General features: G+C 33.2%; 2 protein-coding genes across 4 annotated transcripts in view; both read right to left on the bottom strand.

The window, feature by feature from the left end:
• LOC129264922 (legumain-like) overlaps positions 1 to 1,041 on the bottom strand; it is a 31,585-nt gene extending 30,544 nt beyond the window's left edge. Inside the window, exon 1 of the mRNA XM_054902887.2 lies at positions 883 to 1,041. Within this exon, the coding sequence (XP_054758862.2) occupies positions 883 to 1,041 (159 nt within the window). The remainder of the gene's footprint in view (positions 1 to 882) is intronic.
• A 7,537-nt stretch (positions 1,042 to 8,578) lies between these two features.
• Positions 8,579 to 12,371, bottom strand: part of LOC129265487 (dynein axonemal heavy chain 6-like) — a 77,432-nt gene continuing 73,639 nt past the window's right edge. For all 3 annotated transcript variants that reach the window (XM_064101973.1, XM_064101974.1, XM_064101975.1), the window contains one exon: positions 8,579 to 12,275. In XM_064101973.1, coding sequence (XP_063958043.1) covers positions 12,012 to 12,275 — 264 coding nt within the window. In that variant the 3' untranslated portion in view covers positions 8,579 to 12,011. The remainder of the gene's footprint in view (positions 12,276 to 12,371) is intronic.

The raw sequence follows: 12,371 nt of genomic DNA, 5'->3' as shown, positions 1-12,371 counted from the left end.
TTCCAGTACGAAAAGTCGTGAGCCTGGTCCAAAGGCCCCTTCGGAAATCTTCTCCCGTAAGCTTCATTCACATCTCCACCAACAAAAACTGTTACAAGTATTCATTCATCCCAAACATACTTCATATTTATACAAAGCAAAGCAAAGACTATAAGCATCTTCTCTCTCCACGCAATTTTTGCCCGGGTGGCTTCGACTGTGGGGCAGTGTACCCAGAGAATAAGAAGAAATTATACTTCAAAAACAGAATGTGTCATTCCACTAAAAATATCATACAAATTGTGTTTGATCATGTCTCAACCTTTCCTTTTGACAGATGATGTTCAACATTTACATTTGTTAATTAAAACATTTGGTATTTATTTTTATGAGATATTTATTACTGCTAAATGATTTTTGGGGGGGGCAATTCCTTCTTCTTCTTCCATTGGCATTAGACAGTTAGTGTATACGGTATATCCCTCTAGTTAGAGTATTGTTGTACCTGTAATTTGATTCATCATGTTCATTATATTGCCAATGACTAGCCTAGACAGCTGGCATCCGTCTGTTTCGAGGAGTTTTTAAACATTTTTTTTTATTTCTCCTCGTAATTGGTGAGTGGAGCCAACGGAGTTCAGCGGAACAACCAATATCACAGAGACCACAGCTTCTGGTCTATGACTAGCCTAGGCCCTAGCTAGCGAACGGTTTTCATTTAAACTTATCAAAGTTAATATAGGTATTTGGTATTTATTTAAAATAGATATTTATATTACTGCTAAATTATTTTTTTTTTGCAATTCTTTCTTCTTCTTCCATTGGCATTAGATGAAAATAAATGAAGTTTTTTTTTCATTTAATGGCCATTTCAAATATTGGTAGACCTATGCTAAATTTTACCTGATGCCTGTAATTGTACCATCCATTTGAACCCGCAACAAGGAGAGCCCAATGTTTCACGACGGGGTCAGGATCGGCAAACTGTCGACCAAAAAGATGCTCTGGAAAAGCAAAAGTTGTGCCGACGAGGCAGAGGAAGAGAATACACGTTGCCTTCATTGTTCCTTCTGCGATTCAATCTCAAAGAAGTGAAATGCTCGAGACAGACAGTAGGAGGATCTAACGCCAAACAAACTATGCAAGGCTCCCTGAGAATGCCCAATGCAGTGATTGTCAAATATTCTTAGCAACAATCAACAGGTGCACGAACGTGTACATACGTAACGTACTATAGGACGGATGCAGTCCGGTCGCGTCGCAGACGAAATCGATCACGCACAATAAAAAAAAAGAGATGCAAATTGCAAGTCGCCTAGTCTACTCATGGACCTATAGGTCCATGGTCTACTAAAACAACAATATTTTGATCTCTTTTGTCATCTGTAAAAAAAAAAGTTCTAATTTTAAAAACTGTAATGTTCTTCCTTATTTTCATACCACATACAAATTCAAAATTGTTTTAATGATGCGGTGATTCGTATGAAATGTAACAAACAGGTTAGTAACGTTTTCAGGAGGTTATAATTATGAAAGATTTCGTAAAGACTACGCATCTCCCTCGTGAGCATTACATAAGGGACTTTCCCTTCAACAGCTGATCATCAAATAGTCTACACGCAGACACTAATTTGCACTTGCCACAAAGTGTTCAAAAAGTCGTAATTATCTTATCTTATCCAAAAACAAGTGGAAATAATGCCTCTTTAGTGTATGGGGTGCATGTGATTGTTGTTGTCTTAGTATATACAGCATGTAATATTCAATTATGAATGAATTCTACTCCTTCAAAATGTACCAGTTGTAAAGCAAAGTAGAAGAAATCGTAAAAATGTTCCTATTATGCCATGGGTTAGTGCTTCTTTGTTGAGATCCATTAACAAGAAAAACAAGCTGTATTATTCGTATAAAGTGCGTGGTACCGAATCTTCACGTAAACGTTATGTAAATTATAAAAATACGCTTACTTCAGTCCTTCGTACTGCAAAGAAATCATATTATCGCACTCAATTTCAGGCAACAAGAAACGATATCAAGGAAACTTGGAAAGTGATTAAGAAAGTATTCAAGTCAAAGGAAAAGATATCTCATGTAAAGAGTATTGAAATTAACGGTCATGTGGTGGAAGAAAGGAATATTATAGCAGACAACTTTAACGATTACTTTTGCAGCATTGGTCCAAAACTTTCACGGGCAGTGCCACTTTCTCAGCAGACTTACAGAGATTTTATGAAAGAGCAAAATAGTAAAAGTTTATTTTTCTTACCAGTAGTTCGGGAAGAACTGCTTACCATTGTGAAATCTCTTAAAAACGGGAAAAGTCCTGGTTATGATGGGGTTTCTAACAACTTAATTAAAGAAATTATCTTAGGAATTATTCAACCCCTACTTCATGTCTTTAATCTATCAATGTCATGTGGGAAAGTTCCTACTGACATGAAAATTGCAAAGGTCGTACCCATTTTTAAGAAAGGAGACCCTCAATGTCTGAATAATTACAGACCTATTTCTCTATTGACTGCATTCTCAAAGATTCTTGAGAAAGTGATCTATGTTAGAACTTTGAAATTTTTCAACAAGAGTAATATTTTTTCTAAATTTCAGTTTGGCTTTCGCGAGAAACATACCACCACCCATGCCTTGCTACATTTTATTGATAAAGTATCACAATCCATAGACAAAAAGATGCATACAATTGGTATATTTCTTGATTATTCGAAAGCTTTTGACACAGTAGATCATGATATTTTGACTGGCAAGTTATCACATTATGGTATCAGGGGTACAGCATTGGACTGGTTCAAGAGTTACTTAGCTGACAGGAAACAATTTGTCTCAATAAAGGATGCTGAGTCAGGTTTACAGAATGTCACTTGTGGTGTTCCCCAGGGATCCCTCCTTGGTCCGTTATTATTTATTGTGTATATTAATGATTTTCACTATTCCTCTGATATTTTATCGTTCATTTTATTTGCAGATGATTCAAGTTTGTTTCATTCCCACAGGAATCCTGAGACCCTTTTAAAAACAGTTAATAGTGAACTGAGGAAAGTCACTTTGTGGATTCAAGCAAATAAATTATCTCTAAATATGCAGAAAACAAATTATATGCTCTTTAGCAACACGATAAGAGAAGTTTCAGGTGATGTTATATTTAATGATGTGTTAATAGATAGAGTAAAGACGACCAAATTTCTGGGGTTGCATATAGATGAAAAACTAATTTGGAAAACCCATATAAATCATCTATGTAAGACATTATCAAAAAATAGTGGTGTAATATACAAATTAAAATCCTTTTTCTCTACTGATATTCTTTGTATGATGTATTCAACACTAATTCTCCCGTATCTCAATTACGGTGTTCTTGCATGGGGTAATTCTCTTAAAACCAATCTAGAAAGGGTGTACTTGATTCAGAAAAGAGTTTTAAGAATTGTTTGTAATGTTAACTATCGCTCGCATACTACCCCACTTTTTTATGAGCATAGAATTCTAAAATTACAAGATATCTATGATTTTCAACTTGGTACTCTAATGTATGCATACAATGCAGGCATCATGCCACCAGCTCTGGTCACAATGTTCATGAAGAATAGTGACATACATAACTATTATACACGAAATGCTTCTGCATTCCACTTACCCAAGTTACATACAAGTTCTGCTTTTAGGACAGTTGTAAATACAGGACCCAGGTTCTGGAACTCTCTCAATTCAAATATAAAAAAATCGGTAAGCTTTTATACTTTTCAGCGTGTACTTAAAGGTTATCTTCTTAATTTTTATTTGTGAGTTGCTCTAGGTTAAGATATGCTTTTATATACTATGTTATTTTTAATTTTGGAGCCTAAAAAACTGTATATAAGACTGGAGAATGTTATGATATAACAATATATATTTATCTTGTATCTTGTCTAACTGGAATCTTCTGCAGAGGGTCAGCCCATGTTTTTTTCCTTTTGTATTCTTTTCTTGTGTTTCTTTTACCTTTGTCATGTTTTGTTTTTTTACTTTACTATTATTATTTATACATACGATCGTCCTCTTTTTTTCATGCCGTGTTATCCATACTTATTTCCTCTTCCATCATATATCACTTAATTATATCATATTGTTGTTAGTTTATTAGACTTCATAACTGTACATTCAAGCAATGTATTCTATTAGTGTGTGTTTTTTGTCATTGATTAGTTTTAGTTTGTCTTTTTTGTTTTATTGTTGCATTTTTTTTTCTTTTGTATTTTTAAAGATCGATATTACATGTCAACACTGAATACTATTCAGTCATGTACTTGAAACAAAGGAGACTCTAGCCTTACAAGCCTTGCTTTTTCAGGGGTTCTCCTTGTCTTTCTCTCAATACGTTTAGTTATTTGCTATGTTTCTTTTTTTCTACTGTAACAATGATTTATGGTTAATTGATTTTTTTCATTTGTAGAATGTGAAATCATACTTGTAAGATGAAATGTATGTGCAGAAAGAAAGACGAATAAATATCTTATCTTATCTTATCTTATCTTACATGCTTGTGCCCTATTAATGTGACTTTCTGGAAGTATTACATTTTCATACAGGCAATTATATATGAATAAAGAAAAGAATGGCCTTGATGATGGTGATTTGTTTAATGGTAACACAGTATAATTTCACGCAATTCTTTTTGTTTTTTTACTTTGTGATTTAACTTCTTGGCCACTTTGCTTCAAATTTATGTATGAGTTTATTTTCAATTGTTATTTTAATGCACATAATATACATGTATGTATATCAACACTTTGTGTCAATTTGAATTCAAGTACTGAATGAAGAATAGCATTTATTTCAGATATGTAGTAAGTTTAGATTTTTTTCTGTATTTAGGTTGTTTTTCTTCATGCATGTAAATTTTGTTAGAAAATCATTGATGATTCCAAGAGGCTCTAGAGACCTCCCCCTCCCCATCTCTCTTGCACATACTTTCCCTCTTCTTCACTCTATCAGACCCGCTTAGTGACTATTACTTACATTTTCCTACATGTAATCTCTCTTTCTCTCCCCTTGCCCTCCTCACTTCCCCCCCCCCCTCCCTCTTTCTCTCTTTCTCTCCCTCTCTTCCTCAAACACACTCACACTTTCCCTCATCTCTGGTAACCAATGTATAAGTTGCCATCTGAAGATGCAGCAGCAACAAAAAAATGTATATCAGACCAAAATCTCATGAGCTGAATATTATGATTTATTATTCAAAGCAGAAATATCATCTCTTACATCTAGGTACCCACACAAACTTCTTCAAAGACAAATATAAAGTACTCTGGAAAATTTTCATTTTAATATCATCTCTTCATTTAATTTAGTTTTACGGAAATATTCAATATTTACATTTTTACAACAATATCATACATCTAATACTGTACAAAAATACAAGGTGATAGTAAATATAGATTAAAAAGGACGGTAGTGTGGGTAATTGTATTGGTTTTGAAAGACCTCTATAAGTGCAAATATGTTGAAAGTGAAAATAAAATTATTATTGTTTTATCTTACATTCATTTATTGCCATTTGCATAAGATATTTCATTGGAAAGGTATTAATTCATGTTGGACGGCTTGTAAAATTCATGTAGAGGGTTTACTTTATATACATATATTACTTAAAATGATATTTTTAAAAGTATCTCAAATCTAAAACTTATTACACACATGATATAATCTTAATAATTCCTCTTCATTTTGTCAACATATGTGCGACACATAGTTTTATATCATAAATAGCAAGACCAGATTTCACATAATACACAAAATCATAGTTTAGATTCTAATTTTCAAGTATATATCTACTCATCAATAAAATTGTTAATTTTACACACACAAAGGCCTATTTCTTAACTTTTTTCGATGCTAAAGAAAGGATGGCTAACAAAAAAAAAAAAAGGCTTTTCAAATGTCCAACAAAGAGTTGGAAAAAACAGATGATATTGATAAACAGATAAATTAATTTTTTTCTTAATATATAAATGACACATGGATATAATAAATGTAATGGTTGGAATGTTAGTTTTATGAAACCAAAGAAGGCCACACACTCTTCAAAACAAATAACAAGATCAATTTTACCAACATATTAAAAAACCATGAATACTTAAATGCTACAGTATCATATTTACCTCCCCCCCCCCCCCGTAAGTTGATAACTCCCAACGTTTTCTTTACATGCACCTCAACAAATAAAAATATATGCTAAATAATAGAAAGCAAATGTCAATGAACGTACAACTAATAAATGCTACATATATATCTTAATATCAACTATACATACTATAATAATGCACTATATCAAATTGATAATAACATTATCTTTTGCTATGCAAATACACTTTTTAATCTGATGTTTACACTCATAGGGAACAAACTTACTGACAAAGTTCAGTATGACCCCATTGTTTACTAATCAGTCTAAATACTGAGTGGCTTTGTTTCATTAACAAATTGCAAGATAACTCCTTCAGTCTCTTACATTCAATTATTAAAGTTTGTTGACATAAAACAAACATCTAGACATCATCGTAAACTATCAAACAGGTGGCTGTTTCGTAAAGCTGTTTGTAATTTTTTTTACAACCTCACGAACAACTGATATATGGCAAGCAAACTGTGTGTCTCAATTACTTATATAGCTTAAGTTGAAATACACAGATATATTTTTAGTCAAATAATAATGATAATATTTTCAATGTGCAAATCGTGATGAATTTTGACTAAATGCACTACATGTCCAAGGAAATAAACAAATTGACACAATCATAGCCATAAACATATTAAAGGTGAATCCAGCCTTGGCCATAAAATGTTGTGTTGGGAAGGAGAAAAATAAATTAAACATAATGGTGAAAGTTTGAAAGAAATCGGACAAGCAATAAGAAAGTTATAGCTGCTTTAAAATTGAGATCACTAATACTATGTAGATTTCAAATTGGCAACTGGGTAAGTAAATTATGACAAGGGGCAAGGACAACTTTCCAATAGGCCATGTACTTTATTATCAGGGATTTGTGGTTTTCTCTTAAGTACCCATTTCCCTGGGGCAGTTATCTAAATATAACCCAGGTAGTATATTGTTTTATGTCCTCATGAAAGAAAAATATAATTTGAAATAAAACTTTTTGTAAAACTGACATTTAAGCCATAATATGTATTGGAGTACATGGAAGAGTAGTCCTTGCCTTACATCACTACATCCCATATGCGACCAATTTGAAGTCTCCATGGGTATAGTGATTACCAATATTTACAACATTTAAAAATTCATAACTTTCTTGTTGTTTGTGCAATATTGTTCAAACTTTCACCTATCAACTTGTCTAATTTTTAATTTCCTTATAAAAACAAGTTTTTATTTGGGTTGGATTCCCCTTTAACATAAAAGAGAAAATGGTTCTTGCGCAAAAAGAATTAAACTGAACTATTCACTGGAAAACCTTGCGACTGTTACATTCATATTTCTTATAGATAGTCAGTTCGTCTAAACTTGGGCCACTTGGCTTAATGTCCGATCTCAAATGTGAATGACCTGGCTATGCAGAAACACTATGGTAATAGATGTGGAAAATCAATTTTTTTTTCAAGTGAGTGTGTATATTTTTGCCTTTATTCAAACCTAATTATTTCAAATACAGGCATGGTTTGCTCATTTCTCATGAAAAAACCCTTCACATTTTGGCACTTAATACTCCAGGGGTGGTATTCTGAAAACGTTCTTATCTTTGTTCTTATCTTTGTTCTTATCTCAATGAGATAAGAAGACGCTAAAATCATTGCAAATCGGTATTCTGAAAATCTTCTTAACGCGTTCTTATCTCTGTAAGGACTGCCTCCTTCTTATCTTCAACACGCCCATTTTTTAAATATTACCAATCAAAATGCGCTTTATATTGGCAGTTTAACCAATAAAAGCGTTCCTTATGTGAAGAGAATATCATGGGCGCTGCGCGTGCACTGTTTCTTGCGCACTGCGCGAAATAGGCATTTTATACGCAATGAGTGATTATTATTTCGAGACATGTGCACAAAATAAAGAAAGAAAGAAATTAAAGAAAAAAGGTAAAGAAAGCAGTTACGAATAAGAATAAAACAGGAAGAAAGAAAAATAAAGTAAATAGGTAAGTAAGAAGACAGAAAAGGGTCAGAATGAAACAGAAATTTAAAAAATAAAAGGATCAATGCAGAAAACAATGAAAGAAAGAAAAGGTAAACGAAAGAAAGCAAGCAAAAGGAACTTAAAAGAAAATTTTTAAAAATGAAAAGAAATAAAAAAAGGAAAGAATACAAGAAAGAAAAAGGAGGAATAGATAGAATGATAATCAATGATAAAAAGAGGAATAAAACATTGAAGGAAAAATAAAGAAGGAAAAGGGAAAAAACGAAAAAGTACAAAATAAAAAGATTAAAAAGGATAAAATGAAGGAATAAAGAACCAAAAAAAGTTAGAAGAAACGAATGAAAGAAAGCAAAAAAAGGAAGGAATAAAAATATGTAAAAAGTGACGGAAGAGAGAAAAGGGGAAAATGAAACAAAGAAATAAAGAAAGAGAGGGAGAGAAAGAAAGAGATAAGAGAGGGAAGATAAAAGATGAAAGGAAAAGTAAAGCAAAATTGAAAACTAAATAAAGATAAAAAGAAAGGTAAATTCAAAGAAGGAAAGAAAAAGAAGGAAAATAACAAGGCAGGAAAAATGAAGAATGAATGAAAAAAAACGAAGAAAGATCAATGGAAAGAATAAAGAAAAAAATAAAATATAATTTACCCTAAAAAATGAAGAAATAAAAAGAGTACAAAAAATAAATAAAGTGAAGGAAGAAAGGAAAAGAAAAACAGAAAGAAAGAGAGAAAATGGGAAAGAAAAAAAAACTTAGTAAAGAAAAAAAGGAAAAAATCGAAAAAGGGAAAATAAAAAAGGAAGGACACCTCGGTAGACCAGCAGCACCATGATTGATGCTGCTGAGCTAGGCCATCCTCCCGTTTTTCATTTATCAATTCACATGTATCATTTCATATGTATTTATGTTATTGGTTTTTAACGGAAATAAATTCAATTAAAAAAAGAAAAAGAAAGAATAAATAAAATAACGCAAAAGAAAAATAAGGAAGAAGTTCAAAGATTCAAAAAAATAAAACAAAATGAAGAATGAAAGAAATGAAAAAAGACAAACAGATAGAAAAGAAAAAGCGAAAAGAAATAGGCCTAAATGAAATAAAGAAAGACAGAACGAAAGGAAGGACGAAAGAAAGAAATAAAGAAAAAAAAGAAAGAAAGAAAAAAGGGATAGAAAAAAGAGACAGGCAAAATAAAGGGTGAATGAAAGAAAGGTTGGGAGGAATACTTATTACTACCAGTGGCCATCGATTTTTAGCAAGAAAGAAGGCGGACAGCGTAAGATGTGATAACCCTCTAGCTATCTTAAATATTATCATAAATATCGAAAAGAGATAAGAAAGAAAAAAGATAAGAACGTTTTCAGAATACCACTTATCTTTATTTTGTTCTTATCTTTTAGCGCGCTTTTGTATCATATGCGCGAATTATAAATTTACGCGCTCAGCATCGATGGAAAGCAAGATAAGAAAAAGATAAGAACAAAAGATAAGAAAAAGATAAGAACGTTTTCAGAATACCAATTTGAGAACGTGACGTAGATAAGAACAAAATTAAGATAAGAACGTTTTCAGAATACCGCCCCAGTTGTTCACAAAATCATATGTAGCGATGCAACAGCTTTATGAAATGGCACCCATGCAGGTGTGTTAGTTTCAAAACATGTTCGCCCCATTGGAAACAAGCAGGAATAAAGTGATCCATAAATTTCAGTACTTTATGTAGTTTTGCAGTTTTGATGTTTGTGATTTATATTACAAACAAGTGGAATGCCTCTGGCCGTCTCACCTGCATCACGCGATTCAATATAGCAGCAGTGCTGATTTTGAAAACTACTATACCTCGCACAAGATGTTCAGTGATACTTGGTTACTCTTATTTCCACGTTTTATGAACTAGACCAATACACTTATAGAGATATGATGGCAATTCAACAAATACCCCCAACGTGGCCAAAGTTCTTTGACCTTACATGACCTTTGACCTTGATCATGTGACCTGAAACTCGCACAGGATGTTCAGTGATACTTGATTACTATTATGTCCAAGTTTTATGAACTAGACCAACACACTTTCAAATTTATGGCTGTAATTCAACAAATACCCCAATTTGGCCAAAGTTCATTGACCCTAAATGACCTTTGACCTTGATCATGTGACCTGAAACTTGCACAGGATGTTCAGTAATACTTGATTACTATTATGTCCAAGTTTCATGAATCAGATCCATAAACTTTCAAAGTTATGATGGTAATTCAACAGATACCCCCAATTCGGCCAAAGTTCATTGACCCTAAATGACCTTTGACCTTGGTCATGTGATGTGAAACTCATGCAGGATGTTCAGTGATACTTGATTAACCTTATGTATAAGTTTCATGAACTAGGTCCATATATTTTCTAAGTTATGATGAAATTTCAAAAACTTAACCTTAGGTTAAGATTTTGATGTTGATTCCCCCAACATGGCCTAAGTTCATTGACCCTAAATGACCTTTGACCTTGGTCATGTGACATGAAACTCAGGCAGGATGTTCAGTAATACTTGATTAACCTTATGGCCAAGTTTCATGAACTAGGTCCATATACTTTCTAAGTTATGCTGTCATTTCAAAAACTTAACCTCAGGTTAAGATTTGGTGTTGACGCCGCCGCCGTCGCCGTCGCCGCCGTCGGAAAAGCGGCGCCTATAGTCTCACTCTGCTATGCAGGTGAGACAAAAACCCCAACATACTCATTTATATATTGCAGTTTAAAAAAATGTCCTATACATAAGCTTGTGTGATTCATTGTGCGACAGGCTTGACTATACCCCATCAAGTTTTATATAAGGTTATCAAAATCTTTTGAAACCAATAAAAGTTGCATACAGTTGAATTATATAAACAGAATATTGAATTAATAGTGTACAAAAATAATAACCAAAATAGAAGTAAAAGAATTCTTAGTCTTAAAGAGGAATAATAGAATAAGAACAAATCTATTCTAACTTCTGTTTTAAAAAAACAACGTTATTAAAGGGTTTCTTTATACAATGCAATAATTTATTATTTACAAATTATATTCTGTTTGATACAAAGGTAGCATCAATTAATTTGGAAAAAACAAGTCAAAATTGAAAAATTGCACCTGAAATGATACATGAATAACAACAGTTTTCTTCAACCGACAAAAGAGAATAATCTTTTTGGTAATTCAAGGTCAAGCACCAACTCAAGAGTCATATTTGGTGGGAAATCACATCATACTGGTTATTCACTCTGGATTAATATAACACAAATAAAAACAATGTAGATTCTCCTTGTTGAGAAGAAGATACCTTGAATGATGTGTGTCACTCTGGATGAGAGTGATGCCATGTGGAAGTCCTTGAGTATTCCATCTTCAAAAAGATAGCTATCATGCCACGTGAATGCTTTCTCATTGAATACAGCATTATGGCAGCCATGATTTTTTCTCTTGTCTGATTACTAAGGTTTGATGACTAATCTCATCATTCCTGGATTAAATGAATACTGTACATGCCTAAACTCAACCCATTTTGACTCAACTGCAACCCAAGGATTACAATCTCTGAGGATCTACTGTTTGAACAAATGGTACAGGGACCCATACGACTTGCATGCTCTAGAGTTTAACAATAGAAATCTACATGAGACACCTGTACAATATGTCAACTAGTATTAACATCTGACTGATGCACAAGAGCCATGTCTATTCTTATTCAGAAATCAAGTGTATGTTCATGCATAGCTGGATTATCAAGTATGACTTCCCCCATCATACTATTCCATATTTTAGTTCATTGCCTACTGGGAACAAAGGTCCCTTTGTAAACCCATGTAATTACAAAATTCGGTATTAGTTCAGTAGTTAATAAATATACCATGTATTTTGCTTTAATCATCCAGCTGACAAAGCAGTGCCACACCCCTTCTGATCCAGAAATCAGGTGACTGCTCGGTGGGGAGGTCAATGGAGGTCACAAAATTGGTAGAAAGACCGGTAGAGGAGAGAGTACCTGACCTAGCAGAGGTACGGTATAGAGGGCATTCATAGACAGGGTAGTTCCTGCGTCTCACAGATGAAGTGGCTGACTGGGGTGGGGTGGGTGTGGGGGCTGATGTGGATGGGGTGGGTGGTATCATTCCCTCTGGTGGTATCTGTATGGATAATGTATAGGATTAAAAACTTGTAATGAATTATTCGACCATTCAAGGAAAAACCTGGCTTCTTTTTCTTCTTTTATTGCCAAGGAG

This window comes from Lytechinus pictus, chromosome 7, assembly GCF_037042905.1.
Source record: "Lytechinus pictus isolate F3 Inbred chromosome 7, Lp3.0, whole genome shotgun sequence".
NCBI lineage: Eukaryota > Metazoa > Echinodermata > Echinoidea > Temnopleuroida > Toxopneustidae > Lytechinus > Lytechinus pictus.
This window is presented reverse-complemented; position numbering and strand designations above follow the sequence as displayed.